Genomic DNA, 22,330 nt, shown 5'->3' with positions numbered 1-22,330 from the left:
TTTCCTCCTTACTTGTCATTCAAGTTGAGGGCGGAGTAGTGACAAATTCTTATTTTCTCTCCCATCATTGGCTATCAATCAAGCATAAAGGCGTGGCATGCTGATTGGGTTCTCTTTATTTTTTCTTGTGTGACTAAAGGGGATTCCCCCTCCACTTTAACATTTGCTGTGTTTACCCTTTTTCACAGTATTTCTTCTTCCCCTGACACTCAAATAAAAAGGTTCCTGGAAATGCCTCGTTTACTAGCCAGCTGCATAGGAAAAAAGGGGGAGGGAGGGGAATCAGTTGTGCTCTTTTGAAAACAAATCTCCCCTCCCTTTCCTGCATTCCAGAGGAGGAGCGTCATGGTCTTAGTAGATCTTCTGTTCTCTTTTCTGTTGATTTATGGGTTCAATGCATAGATCTCTAGAAGCTGAGAAGGGGAAAAAAAGACTTCGTTTTTTTTTTTTTTTAAAGGAGAGGGGAAGATGAAGAAATGTTTGTTTATTTTGATTGTTAAAAAGTGTCCGGGAAATCGACCCTACCGGAAAAGGGACGTCCGGATATGAGAGGTTACACTGTAGTACAAGCGAGCAAAATTTGCAGGTTTTATATTTTGAAATGCCATTAAAAAAGTTAACTATTCAATAAAGAAAATTAAAAGTATGACTTCTGAAATTTTTTTATTGAGGGATTCTCACAATATCTACGAAACTCTAATGATTTCTGATTCTGAAATACGTTTTTCCAAATTAAGCACTGAATAGTGAAGCAGGAGGCTTCAGTCAAGCAATTTTGGTCCTGAAAACATTTTTTCCTTTGCCATTTCTGTTTTTCTCTTTCAGATATTGAAATTTAAAAATTTTTACAATGTACGTAAAACATTTTAATGTTATGTAATGATCCTTATTTCTATTTTATTAATTTTTGGTCAATAAAAATTAGCCGCTTTTCAAACGTTTTATTTCTTCCAAGGAAGGAATTGCTTAAATAATGTTAAATAATTGCACCGTGTGGAGGTATTTAGCACAGCAATCCTTATTTATTTATTTACTAAACTTAACAATCATATATGATTATATATGATACATATTATATAATATGTAATTAGATAATTAACCCCTTAAAGATCGGTTAATTTTCAAAAAAACGATCATAAAAGCGCCTATTTTTTTAGCTTTTGTATTACATACTTGATTAGCGCAGCAACTAGTTTAAAATAAACTAACTATCTACAATTACCTTAAAAATATCCCGTTACTGCCATCATGTGTGTAAAAGGAGAAATAAAAATCCGGGCAAAAGAAATTAATTAGTTTTATTCTTATTGGAGCGTTACTACTGAACACTCCAGACCGTCAATATCACGGGAGCAAGAAATAGCGGGCGAAAATTCACCCCGTAATTTTCACGGGAGCGAGAAGGAAGGGGTTAATGTAACTGCATAAATAATGGAAAATTATTCTGAACTTCACATATTTGGGGGAGGGAAGTTGTTTCCAACCAACATCCACACTGATAGAATGGGAAAATCTCCTTCCCATTAATATTTTTTAAATACTTTAAAAATACCATTAAAAATTCCTGATTTTCTGTCACTGGAAATAATAAATAAATATTTAATAAACCAAAAAAATTATATTTAAAGCCATTAAAACATAACCGCTGTAATAAAAAAAATTTAGAAATGAGATGGAATGTTTATATCAAAATAGACCAATCGAATTAGTAATGGGACTTAATCAGGAAGGGAACAAACAACGGATTCGAAGTGTCATCTACTGGAATGGAATACAGATACCTAATTTTTATTCTTAGAAGACTATATCTACGATTTGACACAAATCTCACAAAAACTTGGAAGAAAAGCTTCATGGAAACTAATGCCTTTTATGCTCTTTCTGATATTGTAGCATTTTAAGATAATTTAAACTATAACATTTGAAATACCTGTAGAACCTAAATATCTAATAAGACTTCACAGTTCAAAGAATTGGATAATTCTCCAAAGCAACACTTCGAAAAAAGTTGAATTTTGATATAGTTCTCATAAGTTAAAAGTTAACATTAAAAAAGAATTTAAAGTAATCAAATTCATTTAGTACAAGATGAAGTGAAATAAAGATAGTCGATTTATCATAGTATAGATAGTCTATTTATCATAGATTTATCATAGCATAATCATGAAGCACATTAAATGCTTCAAAAATAAAAAAAATTATAAATGATGTCTTTTTAATAATCTTGCCCTTCAGATATTTTATTCAAATACCAAAAATCTAATTCAAATGAAAAGAATTACATGATAAACAAAGACATAAATAGCATAAAAATTAAAAGAATTTTTTATCACTTTAAATTTTCAAAAAAAAAAAAAAAAAAAATCAGTACCACACTTCAAAATTTACTCTTATTTACATAAATATATAATATTTTAAAATTATATTACAAACTGTACAAAAGTTTCAAATGATAAAAAGAAAGAAAGAATGGTGGATTTTACAACTTACATCCCTTCTCTTGGATATAAGACTCAGGAGATTCATTTCATACTGAAAAAATTAATAAATAAGTAAATTAAAAACAAACTAATTAAATAGACTTTAATTAAAAATGATAAACCTAATTTATAAATTAGAGCAAATAAAGTCCGCGAAAATAATTTAAGAACCTTATGTTAAATAATAAAATTAACTTGCAAATTCATCTTTTTTGGTACTGAACGTTCTACCATTAATATGCACAGTATGTAAAATAAATATACATAAAATAATTTAAAAAAAAAAAAACAGAAAACCTTTACACCTTTTGATGTAATGATCAAATTATGACTTACAAACATACAATCTCAATTAACTTGAAATGCACTAATTAATTATAAGACAAATTTTAATGAATAATATCAGACACAAATAACATACTTTCTCAAAATAAACATAGATATTACTGATAGAGTCAGATTTTAGATCTTCATACATATAAGGGAAAAATAAATAAATCACAATCTAGAAAATATGGCTCTAATAGTTTAATTAATAGAGCAGTCAAAAATTTAAAAATATATTCATTTTTCCAAATCAAAAGAATTTTGCAAACAATAGTTTAACTAGTTTATTCGCAGATTTAGATTATTAATTAGTAAATTTAGCAATGGTTCAAAAAAATCTGAACAATATATAATACAAATTTTTACCACATTTTAAAATATGTATTCTTAAATAACAAAACATTAACGAAATCGACCAAATGCTAACTAAACTAAAGTAACTAAATTTTAAAAAAGTCGCACTTAAAAATATTCCTTAAGAATCATTTGACCGATTTTGTTCAAATTTTAGTTTTTGTCAATTATTACTGACATAGTTTTGTCAAATATTGCTGACATAGTTTAAAACCATGTAAAAAATTCTTTACTTTGCAATATGAACGTTTTTTAAACATAAAAATCAAAATTAAAAAATAAATAAATGAATCAAAAATCATAATTAAAATCCAGTAATAAGATCAAATCATTAATAAAATCATAATCAAAATTTTAAAAAATTATAATTAACTAGAAAATGAGTTTATAATAACATGAACATATCTTTAATTTCTAAAATATTTAAATAATTTTTCTTTAAAAAAAACAATAAAAATACAAAAAGTCAAATTAGCATTAAAGGACTCAAACTTTTGATATAAGATTAGCTCTTTGAGACATTAAGGCATCTTATTATTTGACCATCAAATTAACATATAACAAAAGTTACCAGGGAGTTTTACAGTCAATTCGCTATAACTCGAAGTATGATAACTCGAATATTACTATAACTCGATTTTTTTATGAGGTCCTGACCCTTTTATCTTCAATTTCATGTTAATTATTCTCGATTACTCGAATTTTACTTCCTTTAACTCGGATTTTGTTTTGGATCTTTTAAAGCAAAAAAAAAAAAAAAAAAAAACCTAGGAGCTGATATCTTGTCCCTTCCTTTGCAGCACACACACTGTCTTTCGCACTCTTCATGGAGAAGCTAAAGCTGTCCCTCTTGAAGTATGTGAACAGTGGTTAAATGAAATGTTACTAAATTTACTTCAAGGATACAGTTAAAATGATGTTTTGAATATTGATGAAATGGGTTTATTTTTTAAATGTATTCCAAATAAGACTATGATGTTTAAGGATGAAAACTGCTCAGGGGGTAAAATGAGCAAGGAACGTTTGACTGTCACAGTTGAAGGAAATGCGTCTGGGACAGAGAAATTGCCCTTACTTCTTATCGGAAAATACCGAAATTCCCGATGCTTCAAGAATGTAAAAACGTATCCTTTGGATTACAAGTATAACAAAAAGTTTTGGATGACATCAGTTTTATTTGAAGACTATGTAAGAAAACTGGATCGGGAATTCTTTGCTAAAAAAAGAAAACTGATACTCTTTATGGATAAATGCACAGCGCATAGTGAACTACCTAATTTGAAAGCAGTAAACTTGCAGTTTCTCCCGCCAAACACAACAGCAAAGTTGCAGCCGATGCACCAGGGTATCATAAAGTGCTTCAAACAGTCTTATCGTAAATGGCTTGTCAGAAAAATGATCTTAAATATTGTAAGCATTTAGAAGATTTGTAATTATTAAGCATTAATTAAATAATCCGACAATATTTTGAAAGTCCAAAACCGAAACTAACGATAAGTCGAACTTCCGATATGTCGAAGTTTTTCGTCAGTCCAATCAGATTCGAGTTATCGCGAATTCACTGTATTTATTATTTTGCTTTCTGTACCTCTAAAAAAAATTTCCACATTATGTTTATAAAAATTCTAAATTCAATTTTTAAAAAAAGTACAAGGAAGAATGGAAAATACCTCTTAAATATGATTTTACAAAAATTCCATGTTGATTTATAGATTACTAAAACTTATTATTATTTTTTTTTTAATATTAAAAACACGATAGATGTAAGACAGAATTTTAGCATAGATCTTTTGACAAATGTTAACGATTATCATCATAGTTAAATGCAAGAATGGATTGAATAAAAATAAATTTTATGGAAAGAGAAATATTATTTAAATACATTATTAGAAACTCACTTCAATATATTTTAAGAAGTCTTCTTTTCTTTTAAGATTACGACGAAGCTTGTATTCAAAAGCTTCCCGTTTTTTCTTTATTTTTCTGCAATAAAAAATTTATCAATAATAAAATAAATGTAGAAAATGATTATTATAATGAAATAAACATACAGTAATGTTATATTAATTAGCGTACATAAGCTTAAAAAATTATTAAGGTTGAAAGTTGGTATGCTTTCGAGCACTTAAAAATTTTATAGCATTTTCCTTTCAGTTTTTTGGAATTATTCATTTCAAATGCTAAACTTCTTTAAGTATATATTTACACTATGAAACTAATATGATAAATAAATTAGCCAGGTTTCAGAAATTCTGTAACTTGGAAAGAATTTGATACTGAGACATGACAATCAGACAGACTCTGCTAAAACGCAACACTGAACTCAGCAGTTGACTTATACATCCAACGTAGGGATTAACGAATATTCGGCCTTTTTGCCGAATATTCGGCCTAGCCGAATAATGAAGTATATGCTATTATTAATTATGCTGCTATTATTATTTATTTAGATTTGTGAAAGCCTTATAGTTGGCATCAAGATATTTAAAATATTACAAAAAATACATCAAGTTGTTAAATTTTTTTTGAAATATAGAAAGTTTAAAAAAGAAAATTTGTTAATATTTAGTTCATTTTTAATTTAAAATTTGAGAATTATTTAATTACAAAATTAAAATTTCAAAAGTGAAACTTTTTAAAAAGTTCTTAATTTTCTGAGTTTTAATAATTTTTCTGACAAAAAAGAAATTTAAGAATACATTTAACAGTAGTAAGTAATGAGTTCTTATCCCCATATTAAATAAAATAGCATATAAATTAAAAGTATAACTATAACTAAAACATGCTATTATTAATTATTTAGATTTATAAAAGCCATATTGCCTTGTTATTGGCATCAAGATATTTAAATTATTACAAAAAATAAATCAAGTTGTTGAAATTTTTTTAAATATACAAAGATTAAAAAAGCAATTTTGTTAATATTTATTTCATTTTTAATTTAAAATTTGAAAATTACTTTAATTACAATCAAAAGAGAAATTCTTAAAAAGTAAGTATTCGGCCTAAAATTTGGCCGAATATTCGGTATTCGGCCATATCACTATTCGTTACATCACTAATCCAACGTACTAGAAATTTGCTATCCTGTAATCAAAAATATGAGGTTGCCTCATATACTGATATATACAATAATAGTTTTGTACCTTTTTTTAATGTATGTTGATCTAAAGACATTTAAATATCTTTTTGTTGATAACAATATTGTACTATTATAGAAAATATTATTATTGTATTACAGAAAATTCAGGAACAAATTATTTACCGAATTTCTTCAGGTGAAAACAGTCCAACTCTTCCCATTTCTTCAAGCTCAGGGAGAGTTTGCTCAAGACGTAAGTGCACACGCTCTGCCATAATTTAAATATTCTATAAAATATAACATAAAAATTACGAAGAGAAAATTTAGAAAATACATTATACATGTAATTTTTAAAAACAGGAAATAAAATTAACAAGTCACAAAATCATTTTTGTATCAATTTACTAATATGCATCGGAAATGTTAAGGATTATCAATAACTAATCTCAAAAATTAAACAAGGAGAATTTTAATGAAAATAAATGAGATTTTACAAATTTAATTCTTAATAGGAGAGTAAACAGCTTTTTCTTATGGGTGTGATCAGGAAAACTGAATAATTTAATAATCCTGAGCAGAAAATTCCCTTTTTGTAATAGACTGGTATAAAGAAAAAAACAGACAGCACAGTAAAAAATAATGCAATAATAAATAAATAGAAAATGAGAAATTATAATTTGTGGTATTACTTAATTAAAATACTTCATTTGCTTCAAAAATATATAAATTGGAAATAACAGTCTACATGCTTTGAGCACTAAAAAACAATTGCTCACTTTCAAGACTTGGCGTGACAGGCATGACATCGATAATCAGATCTGGTAAGTCTTGAAAATGGAGAGCTATCTTTGAATGCTCAAAATATGTTGACTATTATTTTCAATCTGTATATTTTTGAAGCAAATGACATTTTTTTTTATTATCAAGTAATATCTTATCATTTCAGTTTTCTGCCCTTATTCATTTAATATGCTTTATGGGGTACATTTTAAAATAGACCAGACAAATTAAGTTTTTAGTAAACTGCAGAAGAAGACTGCTGACTTTATTTTTATTTTATTTTTTGTCTAACGCAGGTGGACAATATAAATGATTTTTTTTAACATTTATTTTAGTGTAAGTGTTGATTTAAGGAAAAACATAGAGCATTTTCTTTATAGAGCATATTTCTTTTATTTATTTGAATACATAATTTTAGTCACATGTAACCAGGCATGTATATTATACATGTAAAAAAATCTGTTTGTAAAAAATTTGTCACTATCACAAAAACTTTTACAGCTTTACAAATGATTAAAAAAACAGTCAAAAGTATATTTGACTTTCAGACATTGAAACTTGAACAGACACCAGTGATTTTTATATAAATATTCACTAAATGTTTGCATTGAAATGTTTCTGAGGTATTTAAATACACAAAATAAGCAAAGTATAAGGAAAAACAAGGTAAGTCAATGACTAGTTTTATGACATCAAAAAACTGCTAAATTTAAAGAAATATACATGGATGTATAAGAGCTGATAAAACAGAAAAACAGTTTTAAAAAAAAAGATTTTCAAACAAATTTTGTTTTTAAGAAAAAAGATAAACAGATGAAAATGCAGAAACTAGTAACAATAGTCAATCAATTGTTTTCGGAAAGTTTTTTAATTAAAATTTTGTGTTCGCAGAAAGTTTTTAATTTTTTCTAAATCTACATGTAACATACAATATTTAGTTTAAAATATTTAATCTAACCTCTTTACAGGTATAAAAAATTATTTTTCGCATCGATTACAAGGATGCCTATTCCTGATGTAACATAACTGCAGAGAAAAGATTGGAGTTATTTCCGTATCAATGCCTGTTTTCACCGATTTCAATCGGCAATGCTCCAAAGAATTTTGGTACTGGAGAAGATATATGAAGTGGTTTGCCCAGTGGTGGTTACTAAAAAAAAAAACTTCACAGAACTAAAAGTTTGCTTGCTAGAAGCATAAAGGTTGATACCTGTGTTGTGACTTGATGGTCTTTTGAAATTCGGAAATTGTAGGATATAACGGAGCTCTAACATTTGATTGTGCACTTATTTATTTGAGTAACTGCTTAGTAACTTATTTTATTTCAATTCAAATTTTTGAATCGGGCAAACTCGTTAGAACTTTCTTAATCAGCAAGAAAGATTAACTTTTCCACATTACATTTTTATTTTACTGGCAAATGAAAATAATTCTAAAAATATAAGATTATTACAAGAGTGGTTCTTCTAGTTTGAAGTTACTGTATTCAAAAGCAAGGAGTGGATGGAGCGATGTCTTCCTAGGTAAATTTCAGAAAAATAAAAATATTATTAAGAATGAATAAAATTTTAAAAACTATAAAAATTTACTACAACACCGAAGATCTAAAAAATACGATATATTTTTTGTTATTTTCCTTAACAAGAAAAAAAAATTTTTTTTTTTCAAACTACTGTAATGTTTGGAAACAAAAAACTGTACACGAGGAAAATTGTATTGCCATCAAAAAGTATTAAAAAATGCATTACTTAAGGATCATTCTCACTCGGATGTAGGAGAAAATAGGATCCATTCTCGCTTTTGCAAGAATTCGAGGGCGTGAATGAATACTTGATTGGTGGAAAGTATTTACTGTTGAAAACAAGCCAATAAAACTCTAGTTCACAATATCAGTGCTCGAATTACGCTCTTTTGGGAAAAGGTCGTTTCCATGTCTCAACCTTCCCTCAGTTGTGTGGGAATATACTACGATATTTTTCTCTTCAATAACATTTTTCGCATTTAATTGCTAAAAATATTTTCTAACATTTCCGTGATGCTTTCTTTAAGAAAAATGTTTAATGTTTTTTTTTTTAGTCCGATATAGATTCCTGTCTTAACTTTTTTAATCTATCTGATTATCAAGACAGAAACTAACATACTTCTTTCCCCCATGACTGTCCACACTCTAATGGGAGGTGAAAGCATGTGCAGTGTTGCCATAGTAAAAGAGTTGCTCATCTACATCAGTAACCCATTTCGATCACCGATACAAATTTTTTTGTAGGCGAAAAATTGTATCCAGTTAGAATGACCCGATTCGCGTTAAGAATTTCCCGCACACAGTGAGCATACTAGTCCTGTTGCAGTTCAATGGAGTTGAGTTCAGTGCCTTCGCCTACCAGTATTGTATCTCTGGATCGATTCCCTATGGACTCTAATGTAATGCATAAATCCACGTGAATGCAATGCACTGCATCAGATTTATCAAGGTAAATACTTTGTATTGACCAGATTTTTAATTTCGTCTTCAAAAAAAATCATGTTGAGCAGCCGTGAAATGCTCATGTAGAATTTTCATATTAAAAGGCATTATTTATTTTTGCAGAGAAATGTTCGTTAGTGTTGATTGGGATCAAATCATGACTTTTTAGGACTGCAATAGGGCGGCTTAACCTAGCTTTCATATGTAAGGACTCAATTTAAGTATCTTTTAGATGCCTAAGTTGAACAACTGTGGAAAAGAATGTATACACCAGACCCCAAAAAAATTAAGAGATCCATTGTAGACTTGTTCAGTGTGAAAAAACTTTGTTTAATAAGAAATATAAAAGCGGAATGCGGCCAGGGAAGTGAAATCGCCATTTGAGCACTGTCATAGTCTTAATGTTGGTTAATAAAGTCTATTTGTTTTTTCAATGCTAAAGAAACGTAGAACGAAGTGAAAGAAAAAAGTGCTGACAGTGCTATTATCTGTTCCGATTAAGATAGTCGCATTTTCGTTGTCGTGTTACCAATGTAGAGAAGAGTTCGAACAATAGAAATGCAGTTCACCAGTCGGATGCTTTAACGATAATAGAAAAAGAGTATGCCTCCTGGAAGTTCAAAAGCTAAGCTTCTTACCCAGGATTATTTAAAATGTTTTCATGCTTAAAAATTCTTTTGGCAGATTCAAATCTTATATGCATATGCAAGCAGCTAATCAAACTGAAAATAAAAACGCCGGCGTTAAACGCAGAAATTTAGTTTATTTCGGATTGCCTAACGAAACCATTAATTATTTAAAGACATAATGTACAGACTGATCGAGATTTTGTCCTCTGCTCATCAACACAAATCTCATTACTAGTGTGACATAGATGTGAAATGAAACAAAACTAATTTGAAGACGCCACTTAATGCCCCATTCCGTTTTTCATAAACATTAAGGTTTAGTCTTGTTGAAGCAAAGAACTGCATTGAAATGAAGACTTTCTCTATTAAAAGACTCATGCCCTCTAACAAATTTTAAGGAAAAGAGTACAACGAATATGTCCAGCTTACCTGCAGATCCAAAACTATTAGTGCGTAAAAAATCTGGTTGAACTAGTACTAAGGTTGTTAAACTCTTATTTTTTAATATATATTTTAGCTGAGACTGCTGTCTCTTATCTTTTCATATTTCTCTTAACCCTTTTAACTTCAAATTACCGGTAAGGGATTTCCTCTTATGTACGAACTTAAATTTTTCTGTTCTCACCATAGGATAAGATCTCTACATTTATTAAGCTGAAATCTGTGGAGTATCAATAGCTAAAAGATTGGTTATAGAGCTACCTAATGTAATGCAATCAACATTGGAGTGTGGATGAACTTAACTTTCAGAGGAAAATGCCAAGTGAAAATTAATTAGACTAGTTTTGACTGAAAATTAAGAAGTTTTTTCAAAAAAAAGGAAAGGAAAAAGAAAAAAAACCAACTTGAACCTAACAAAAAGTTTTAAACAGGGATGTGGAGTCTGAGTCTGTAGATTTATGGGTAAATTGAGTCGGAGCCATTATGTCGCTACAAACAAGCCTACTCCAACTCCAGTTTTTTTGCCAGTTCGAATTAAGAATGAAATAAACCCAATTTAAAAAAATAATAAATAATGACAAACTGAGTTATTTTTATTAATCAACAATATAGATTAATAAATATTTAGTTATTTTCTATTTTATTGACATATTAATAAATGAGAAAAAGGAAACTAGTTTGCTAGACAATGAGATCTTGCTGGATTCAATATATGTAGTTTCAATGCATTTAATTTTGTTTGATGGCGAACAAATTTAAAAAAGCAAACAAAGCCATATATGAATTTATACTAAGAATGAAAGTATTCTCAGAAAGACTGCAGACATTGCAACTGAGTATCCATCAACGTCTTCCAATGATGAATTTGATTTTGAGAAATATTTGGATAGTTTTGAAAAGGCTGAGGCAAAGTGAATGAAAATAAATAACCAAGAATTTAGATATAAAAATTAAAAACAAGTTTCTACATAGCCCTTGAAGAAATATGATTGTTCCTGGAAAGTGCCTCTTTTAGAACCTATACAAATAAATCTATCCTGAAAAGTTAAAATAAGCAATCCTAACAGTAATGCTCTTCCTCCAGTTCAAGTTAGAGAAGAAAGGCTATTCTCAGCTCTGAGGTTTATCAAATTGGAGTTACAGTCCTCAGTCAAAAAAGATATAGCACAGCTATATTGTTTTTTAAAAATTACTAATGCCAGTTTTTCCATTTCACAATAAATGCGAATTAATATAGATAATCTGCTATACCATAATTTTTTTTTTCTGTAGCATTTATTAATTCTTTTATATTAAAAAATAAACAAGTTGTAATGTGTATGTGTTCACACATAGAGGGAATCTGTGTTTTTAAGTTTAAAATTCCAGAACTCATAATATGCTATTTTCCCTACAGCCTTGGTTAAGAAAAAACATAATTTCTTTCCAGACCAATTTCTTGTTAGGCTTAATATTTATTTCAATTCACTAAACATTTTAATGAATTTCGATCAAGACGAGGTTAAACAAATATTGCATACTACTATTACGTGTGAGTTACAAAAATGTCATACTTATTTGCTTTTAACATATTTATTTACTTAATAGTCTTTTGTAAACATGAGAGCAATTTGGAAAGTTATCTGCATTTCTCTTTGAATAAATACACTAGAAAATAAAACACATTAAAAAAAAACTTATGTGTATAAATTTTATTTTATTTACACCTAATAGATATCAATATCTGATAGCTGTGCTCTAAAATTGGAAGAAAAAAACAATGGAGCTATGCCCAGTACTAACAGAAGTACTCCACAACAGAAGATACTTTCCAAATTACTCTGATTAATAAGCATAAAAAACAATATAAACTTGAAATATTTTTATTGGAATAACAGCTTCAGCACATGTTATGTAATAAATAGTGAAAATGCTTTAGGAAGCATTGATACTTTTATTAAGATTTACTATGTAAAATAAATTCTAAATAATAATAATAATATTTAATTTATTTTCAAAGAAAAACTACCGCAAACCACTTTAACAAAACAATCTTAAAACAATCTATGAATTTGCATAGTTTACCAATAACAGCTTTGGTAGGAAAGTGCATAAAATTCCCATTGTATCACATGATTCAATAAATTGAAAAAGTTCATAACAGGTTTACTATTTACAAACCATGATTGAAAAGTTTATTTCATCAGGCTGTAGTAAATATATTCAGTGTATAGCACATAATGAATGGAATGTTATATCAAGTTTATGGAATAGTGTATCATAAAACAGAAGCGCAAAACAAAACAGGAATTCTGTACATGGACAAGTCTAGACACAATCTTAACTTTCTCAGGAAAACAAATCAATGACGCAATTTTCATTCAGGTCACATTTTTTCATATTGAGAGTGTTGAAATGTTAGCAGAAAATTGGGTTATAGACTTTATAATTTTATTATGGTCTAATAGCAAATTTTTCAACACCAGGAAAAAAATGGAGATTTACTTTGAAAAGTCTGAGTAAAATTTTCACTTGAGCTTCTAGCTCTACCTTTATCCCTACCTTGACTTTTTTGAATCAGCACTGCTGGCATTTGGACTAACTGAAGGGGAGATTTTGCATCCTTTAAAGCTTGAGTCAAATTCAAAATCTGACCTCTCATTACAGACATTTGCTTTTCAAATATATTTCTGTCGAATCCTCTGTCTATACTAAACAATTCATAAAGGTCATCACACAACTCTTGAACAAAATTCATATCAGATAACTGGGGTAAAATTAAATCTCTCGTTTCAGATGAAAAAGGAATTCTTGCCATAGGTAACCAAGCCCAATGGAATGGATAAGCCCTCCAAGAGTCTGGATGTTTAAATGGAAAAGCCAAACCATTATCTATGGCAGCTATTTTGATTTCAGGCTTTAGAATTTTGCCACTACCATCTCCTGCTTCATTAACCTTGACATATTTTACAAGCCAATTATCATTTCCTCTATCAGTGTTTCGAATGATGTAATCTAAGACAACTAATCTTTCAAACTGTAAATGGAATTTCTTTTGCGAATCTTCTGGCAGGGCCTCAGAATCAAAAATTCGCAACCAATAATCAGCATTTTGATAACCTTCTACAAACAATTGAAAAGATCCTATTTTAGGAGGCAAGCCAATGCGATTAAAGTGGCAACGATATCGCGGGAACTTTTCAACTATGTTGCGCTTTGTTCTCGATTTAGCTTTGTCGATGGCAGAATAATTGAAAGATTCGCTAACTAGCCGGACAACTTTCGTTTTTGGAACAATATTCAGCTGAAGCTTTTGATCTACCAAGGAAGCTCCAGCTTCAGATAGATAACCTTGATTGGGTACTAAACAACTTCGACCAAAGCAGCAAGGACAACAGATTTTATGCATCCATTTGGTCCATTTAGGATTTAATCTTCCATAAGGTTCTTCGTCTTTAGGTTTAAATACTCCAATTTTTACACTGCTTACATTCTTTACAAAATAACTACCACTGGAACCTTGGTATATACGCTCAGGTATAACCCCATGAATAATGGCATGTTCTGCTTCTCGAATCACGGCTGTAAATTCAAGATCTTCAGGAAAAATATTCACACTGCAACATGGTTCAGAATCCATTTTATTTATTAGGGGTTCTCCTTCAAGTGTGCTGTCTGAAGCACTTGATGTATTCAGGGGACATAAAGCTATGTCTGGCAAGCAGTCATTAATTTTTACGGTAATTGGCATGTCTGAAACAAAAGAGAATGTAGCAGATATTTAATAATAATAAAAGGGCACATGAAATCTATTAATCAAGTAATTATAATTTATTATTATCAATAGCATATATATATACAGAAAAATAAAATTTAGAATTGTTCTAAACAATTTTAAACCTTCTTTCCTTTACAAGAGAAAATAGATAAATAGGATTTTCAACATTATCCTCAATCAGAAATTTTTTAATTCTTATGAAAATTTATAAAATTATGAAATTCTAAGGTTTGGATATAAATTAGTTTTTTTTAAAGTTACTTTTTTGAAAGACTAGAAATTTGTGAATATCGAGCTACAATCATTAACATAATTTGAGTATTTCATACTTTTTTTTAAAAACTCATAACAATTTTCTAGTAAAAAAAAAAGGTAAATTATAATATTTTTAAAACCGGTTAAAAAAAAAAAAACTTCTACTGTAAAATATAACCTACAGTATTGTACAATCTCACAAGGTCTATCAGCAATCTGTTATCTATGTTTATAACTATGAATTATCATCATAATGAAAATATTTTTAATTAAGGTTACTAATTCAAAAAACAATGTCTAGCATAAATAAGCTGATTTATGTTAACAAATTTTTATATATATATTAATATATATATATATAACATAATCAATCTACAATATGTTTGTAATAGGGTTTTAGAGTTAAGAAACATTTAAATTGATTTTGCTTTAATAAAAAAGATTTTCAGTACATCCAAATAAATTACTCAAATTTGAAAATAAAGGTTCTTGTTGCTTGAAAATCACATTAATAACAAACTTGTTGGCCAGTCAGTAGTATGATACATTGGTCAGTAATAGGTAATGATAGTTTAAATATCGAATCCAATACATAACATGAAAAGTGGATGAAAGAAGAAAACCACAAAAGTTGAAGAAATATTGGACTGAGTTTTGTAAAGTAATCTTTTGTACTTAAATAATTAAATCAAGTAATTATTTTAGTCATGTTTTACAGTTGGATGTAAAAATTTCTATGGTGTATCAACAGCATGCTGTATAATCTTATTTTAAATAGCGATTTGAAATACATACAAAAATTTTCAACACATAATTGCATAAATGATAAATTAAGAAATCATAAAAGCGATGCCTCCCTAATTTGATGCATACCACACTATCTCAAATTTGATGAGTATCTTAACAATTTGAATGTTAGAAGAATTAAATTTATAAAAATTATAGGAAAATGTTAAAAATGAGAAATACATTGAGATTCAGAGGCTACTGAACTACCCATTTAAAACATTTGATAGTAATATTATTTTGTAAGAATCTTTGAATAAAGCAATAAGCATGAAGTTGGGAGGGGCTTTTTTTTAAATTTTTTAAAAATCTTATCAGTCTTATTCTATCAATTTTAGCCATGTCTTTCTACTATAATAAGGAAGTAATGGTCTTTCTATATAATAAAAAAGCAAACAAGAGTGTTCAACTAGTTTGCACATGTGAATATCTGTGTGCTGTTTTCACAATTTTTTTTTTTTTTAATACAGGCTAATTGGAAGTGGATGAGTAATCCCATTAATGTTTGCCATTTGAATAGAATTTGATCTTTAAATTTAGTTTTAAAAAAATATTCAAACCACGTATTCAGTTATCTAAATTATTTTATGATGACTTCATTTCTAGTAAACATTTCCCCTTTTTAATAATCAATCACAATTACAAAGCAAATATCAGTTTATTAAGGTCTGTCTACAAGTGAGCAAAAGAAAAGGAGTTTCTTGGAAGTTGAGAGAAAATAATTGTGTGAGTAGAGGGAAAATTCTCATGAGGAGATGGGGTGAAGTTCTTCGTGAGAGGAGAGATTATTTACAGGCATTTGCTTTCGTCAGGGTTGACAAAATACCGAATTTTTTTTAAATATTCGACAGCCAAATTATGAGATAAAATATATTAACAACATTTAATATTTTTTAAAAATAATAATATAGCTAAAATAATAAAAATTTCCAACTAAAATGTTTCAAAAATTATTATTTAATTACAACAAACTAATCCCAGAACTAATAAAATCATGTTTCTTTTTGTTTAAGCTAAACACTCTAACATTTTAAAGACAGGGAGGTAATTTGTCAGTTAGGTATCAAATGAAGAGTAAATTATTTTAGATCAGAATGCATTCAAGGAAAAAATATATTTTAAATTTCCTTAGACAGAACAAAACTTTCTTCAATATTGGTTAACAACTTATTTAATGAATTTTAAAAGCATTTAAATGAACATAAAACTAAATGGGTATAATTGAAATATATTTATTGCTAGCAAATTATTTTACACACTGATAAAGGAAAATCATAATTTAACAGTTTAATGTTACTCTTATTCACTTTGCCTCTAGTTTTATTTTTATTAATCTACTTAGAAATATAATAATTTACCCTTTCATCATTTCTTTGTATAAAACCTTCATTATGAATGAAATTAGAGTTCATAAGAATATATTTATAAAAATTATTTTCCATCTAATTTATTTTTAAAAAAATCAATTTGTTTATATCAAAGAGTTTCTTTAAAAAAAAATCAAGCGTTTAAAATCAATATCTTAATCATGACTTAAATTATTCCAACCCTGAGTATTGTTATTAAGTTTAACAAGGAACCAAACTCCGTTTTATGTTAATGTGCTAAAATTGACACTAATGATTATAATTTGCAAATACATGAAATAATGATACACTGTTTTGGAAATCTGAAATAAGTTTAAATTTCAAGAGATAAAAAAAAACAATATTAAGCTAAAAGCATCATTGATTATAATGTTCAACAAACTGATAAGGATAAAACTGATAACATAACGAATTGGCAATTCAGTTGTAGCTCAAGAGCTACAACTGAAAGCTGAGATAGCATTAGAAAGAAAAAGAACGCATTTAACTGAAGAAAAACACCTTTATTTTTAAGAATTAATACAGAATTTTGCGTGTTTCAAGTGCAGTTAAACATTTTTAATGAGCTCAATAAATTAATTTTTAAGAAATTTATGAAAAAACTCTTAGTTAAATTCAAATTAAGCTCTTAAGAAACAAGATGATAGGTTTTTTAACATTAAATAAATCATTTCTTTTATATTTTCTCATTATTCCTGGGATCTCATTAAATTAAGGCTCATAAAAAAGGAATTCAACCATAGATTATGAATTATAAGTCTGATATAATTACAAATATTCAATTGAACTTTCAAATTCTAATACTAATAGAAAAACATGTAAAGGTATTATTTTGAAAACAAATATACATTTTCATGTTCAAAAATACATTTACAGTAAACTGTTCATCAATGTAGCCCTTGAATGGCTAATGCAGGTCTTTACTTTTTAGCCAAAAAACAATAGAAAAAAACAACATAGCTTGTGGAAATTTTTAAAGTTTTTTTCAAATTAATATCAATGATTAAAAAAAAACACAGTAATTATAGGAAAAAATTTATTTCAATTTTTAAAACTTGAATGCCAAAAGAGTTAAATCTCTTACCTTTTTAAAATTAAAAAACATAGTTCAAAATTGTTTTTTAACAGGAAAAATTTTAAAATTACAATAATTTAATTTTGTCAAAGTCACACTTTTCAGAATATGTGTAGCAAAATGATCACATACAAAAACGTTTGTTTTATTCACTTCAAAAATATTATACAAGCATTTTTTAAATGTTCATAATTTGCTATATTTTGCTCTTTAATTTTTACAAAAACTAACTATGTTTCTTTAAAACAAGATAACTTTTAAAACAACAAAGCATGAAATAATTCTGTTACAGTACAAACTGGACTACCCTAGTTAACTTCAAGGCTAAATAAAATTTCTGACGTGGCCTTCTTACAAAAAAGATTGTACAGCCATACGTACGTATGTATTATATGTTTGAAAGAAAAATATGTTTTATAAAAAACTTAGTGGAGTTCCTACTATTTTAAAGCTGATTTTCTCAAATTTAGTTAAACTCTTTCTTCCACTAAGCCTCTAAATTTAAAACTACAGTAGTAAAATAAATAAATGCAATAAAACAGAAATTTAAAGAGTCAACAAAAATATTCAAAAACTAAATGTAAAATTAATAATTTAAAAGCGACTGCTTAGCTTTTATTAGAAAATATTGGTTATTTAAACAGAAAGGAGAAGGAAATACTAACACAGTAAGCATCATGCTGCAAGCATAACAATGACTTCATTTTAAAAGGAATACAAAAGCTTAAGGTACTTTAAAAAATTAACTAAAAATAATTATATACGAAAACAGCCACAATAGAAAAATATTTTTCTCCTTACAAATAGTATCACTCTCAAACTACAAATAGTAAATACTAATAGTATATATATATATATCAGGGGTCTGTTTAGAAGAAATTTGGGTCCGTTCACAAAATATCATTTTATAAAAACGGACCCTTCACACAATTTTTCTTTTAATTGGACTCTTCACAAATTTGTTTATCTTCGTTATTGTTTTGTTAATCGAATAAACCCTTCCCAAGGGGAAAAAAATAAAGATGGATGTAAACGAATTAAGTTTTGTCTTCGGCAGACGCATTTTCCTAAATTTGTCCAAAATGAATATTATGCGTTCAGCAGTATAGGCTAAATACCAAATATTTGTATGTTGCACCTCTAATTTAGAAGCAGCAATTGTTGCTTAGTTTTGAAAATTTAATTTTTTTTAATTATAGTTTTACAGTGTTGAGCATAATCTTGTATCTATTTACAATTTAAAAACTCCTTGAAAAAGTTTTTTGCAATAACAGGACCCTATTTGCACAAATTCATAAAAGCAAGACCCTGGTTGAAAGAATGTGACTTAACATTTATTTTATATTCGCAAATGACGAGTCATTTTTTCATAATTTTAGAAAAACGGTCCTTTCACAAGACCCCTGTATATATATTGATCTCTTCTATTTTTAAGTTGAGTTGTTCACAAATTCATTATAGTATATTCTTACACTAAGCTTCTTAATTTATCAAAACAATACTATAAATAAAAATGGTGAAAACAGAAATTTGAAATGGCAAGAAAAAACGTAACATTACTAACTTTAAAAAAAAAAAATTGCTCAGGAAAAATACTCATTGAAAAATGATAATAAAAACAGGAAGGGGAAAGTAATAGACTATATTACTAAGCATTATGTTTTAACAATAATAATTGTTAAAGCCTGGATTTTAATGACCTGGAATGTCCTAAAAATAGCAACAAAAAAAAATGTCCTTTTTTATTTAATACAATTACATTAAAATACATACCTATTTTATTACGATACACTTTTTATTTAAATTTGAAATAAATGTTAAATGATAAACAAATCGAAAAATAAATAATGTTAAATGATTATATAGAGAAATAAAGTTTGCAAAAGATATTGAGAGTGGCAACATAAAATGCAAAATAATAAGAAAAATTTTAAAAATAAAAATGAGCTAATACAAAAAAAAACACCCTAAAATGTCAGAAAATATCATACACAGAAATTAATTCTTAAAATGTGAAATAATTCCATCAAACGAAAAAAAAGAAACAAAAACCTAAACCTTAAATAATTTCCTAAATAATAAATTAGATCCAAAAAAAAGCAAATGTCACTAAAATTCAGGCCTTAATAATTATTTAAAAGCAATACAAAAGCTTGGGTAATGTTAAGAAAATTAAATAAAAGAAGATGAACAATAAATAAGACCAGGAAGAAAGTTATGGCAACATGCATGCAGCAGTCATGTTTTTAAAGGGCATACCTGTATTTTCCATTAGAAAAACTGAAAAATTCCTCAAGTAATTGATAAGTGATGAGTAACTTCTGAGAAAGTCTTAAGTCATAATTTTCTAAATATTGCTGTAGAAACCATATCTGCATGAAAACAATTTAAACCTGACTAAAAAGTAGTAATTTAAGAAAAGAAAGAACATTGCAGCGTTGTAACATGATAAAGCAAATTTAATCAGTGGGTATTGAGAATGATAACAGAGATAAAAGTTTTGATTTCTCATTGACTTATAATTATTTTGAGCTTCTAAAGATAGACACTGTTAACAAGACTTTGTTAAACAAGGATATTAAAAATAAATGAACTATTTTTGAAACATAGAGATTATGTTATTTTTTGCTGAATAATTCAATAGTTGAAAATATTAGAATTTTTCAATAAAGAATATTGAAAATAATAATGGTGAAAATATTGAGAGCCAATAATTTTAAAATGCTGCTGAATAAATAAAAAAAAGATATTAATTTTTTTAATTATAGATATACTATAGGTATATGTTATAAATAAATTAATATTCAATAAGAAATATTAAGTAAAGAAATTACTACGTAGAACGCAGTGGCATCCAATTTAGATAAGACTTTAATCAGAATAACAATAAAAGATTTAATAATAAATAATTTAGACATAACAAACACAAATAATTTCACTACAAATATTATGAATGAAACAGATTTGTTACTTTCTACTCCATTAATTAAACATTTATTAAGAATGATTAATATAAAATTTTATAAAATAGAGAATATTTTAAATAATAATAAAGACACTAAAATAATTCTTCAAATAAATTAGCAAATTACTTTAAATTTCTGTTGTATATGTTCTCAAATAAAAACACTTCAAATCAAAATACTAAAATTTCTCAATTCATCTTCTGTTATGTTATGAGATAATCAACATTAAACCTTTTTAATGGATAATACATCAAATAATTATAGTTAATGCATTAAATATAATAATGGGTAAAACATTGTGGACGAGTTACTTTGAAATGAAGTAAAATGAAGAAAAAAAAGTCAAAATCTATGTTAATAAACTGTATATATACTCTGTAACTGTAAAAGTTATGTTGTATGTGTTGTGTTGTAATTGTGTTGTATGATTAATAAATTATGTCAGTTTAAAATTGTTAAATAAATTAAAATTTAAGTAGAAGTATTGGCACAATTGAAACTGCTTTGGCATTTATAATTTGTGTAACTATTGGAAAGATAATTACTTTTAAAATCACAGATGGAGGGATAAAGAATGATGCAATTTATTAAAGCAGAATATCCTAAAATAAAAATTTGTTCAACTGATTAAGTTTAAAGTAATTAAAATTTTTATTTTTGCAAACAATTATTTCTTTTTCAATTAGTTAACTTAATTATGGTTAACCTAAGTATGCTTCAGATTTTAAAGTTTGTGTAATGCTCGAAATAACCTATAAGTTTGACAGTTGTGTTATTTATAAAATAACCAAAAAGATGCATTGAATAAATGTAGCTTTAAGTCAATAAAAAAATATTATTATTTCTTTTTTTGTTGCAAAATATGTAACAAGAAATACTGATAAATCATATCAGTTATGATAAGAAGTAAGAATTCACCAACTACGTACATAGAAGTGTGTTTTACATTTTTTTCCAGTCTAGAAAATTATTATTGACAACTGTTCACTATATTGAAACAGCTATAATATTCATAATTAAATTGATTAAATTTAACTTCCGGAACAAGATAACAAGCATATGACATATGACGATGACGACTCTTTCAACACCACAGATGTTTACAATTTTTAATGAATTGGAGTTGAAGTACTAGTGATATTTTTACTAACTCATGATTTTAAAACAAATGAACATAATATTAACTGTGACTGTGAATTAGAATGCCTGCAATCACAGCAAAATATTGATTGGTCAAATAAAAACACGTGATCAGAATAAATGCTAAAGGGCTTTTCTCACTGTATGTGATTGAAGGGCCATTCTCATTGGATACATTTTTTTTCCATATGACAGCGAGATTCTGATTTGGTAGTTTTACATAGGATTTTCAACTAATCATAGTTCTCATTCACTTGTGATGAAATCACATGCTATTAATATTTTGTACTATTTTTCATGCTATTGGAACTTTATCCCATGTTGCTGGGACCATATTTTCCAGATTGCGGCTACCTTCAATAATTTCAGGGTCAAAAATACAAATCACATGGAAAAGAAGATATGTTTATTCAAAGAAAGTAAAGTT

General features: G+C 27.4%; 2 protein-coding genes across 4 annotated transcripts in view; both read right to left on the bottom strand.

The window, feature by feature from the left end:
* The window catches only part of LOC107438509 (U3 small nucleolar RNA-associated protein 6 homolog), a 35,634-nt gene extending 26,882 nt beyond the window's left edge, over nucleotides 1–8,752 (bottom strand). The window contains exons 1-4 of one of the 2 annotated variants that reach the window (XM_043043672.3): nucleotides 8,234–8,752; nucleotides 6,427–6,530; nucleotides 5,060–5,144; nucleotides 2,491–2,532 (exon numbers count right to left, since the gene is read on the bottom strand). In XM_043043672.3, coding sequence (XP_042899606.2) covers nucleotides 2,491–2,532; nucleotides 5,060–5,144; nucleotides 6,427–6,518 — 219 coding nt within the window. In that variant the 5' untranslated portion in view covers nucleotides 6,519–6,530; nucleotides 8,234–8,752. The remainder of the gene's footprint in view (nucleotides 1–2,490; nucleotides 2,533–5,059; nucleotides 5,145–6,426; nucleotides 6,531–8,233) is intronic. The other variant, XM_043043670.3, reaches the window with a different exon arrangement.
* Nucleotides 8,753–12,403: 3,651 nt separating this feature from the next.
* On the bottom strand, nucleotides 12,404–21,942 carry Pi4KIIalpha (phosphatidylinositol 4-kinase II alpha). 2 transcript variants are annotated; one of them, XM_043043689.3, is made up of 3 exons: nucleotides 21,693–21,942; nucleotides 20,057–20,169; nucleotides 12,404–14,289 (listed from the first exon to the last, which is right to left on the bottom strand). In XM_043043689.3, exons 2-3 carry the CDS (start codon nucleotides 20,067–20,069, stop codon nucleotides 13,013–13,015), a joined length of 1,290 nt encoding a protein of 429 aa, XP_042899623.1. In that variant the 5' UTR covers nucleotides 20,070–20,169; nucleotides 21,693–21,942; the 3' UTR covers nucleotides 12,404–13,012. The 2 variants fall into 2 exon arrangements, with proteins under 2 accessions (XP_042899623.1, XP_042899631.1); XM_043043697.3 differs by lacking the exon at nucleotides 20,057–20,169 and having other exon boundaries at nucleotides 21,693–21,932.
* Between the last annotated feature and the right edge of the window lie 388 nt (nucleotides 21,943–22,330).

The sequence above is a fragment of the Parasteatoda tepidariorum genome, chromosome 10, assembly GCF_982258835.1.
Source record: "Parasteatoda tepidariorum strain Cologne lab strain chromosome 10, Ptep-v5.0, whole genome shotgun sequence".
Taxonomy (NCBI): domain Eukaryota; kingdom Metazoa; phylum Arthropoda; class Arachnida; order Araneae; family Theridiidae; genus Parasteatoda; species Parasteatoda tepidariorum.
The sequence above is the reverse complement of the archived record's forward strand: the minus strand, read 5'-3'. Positions and strand labels throughout refer to the sequence as shown.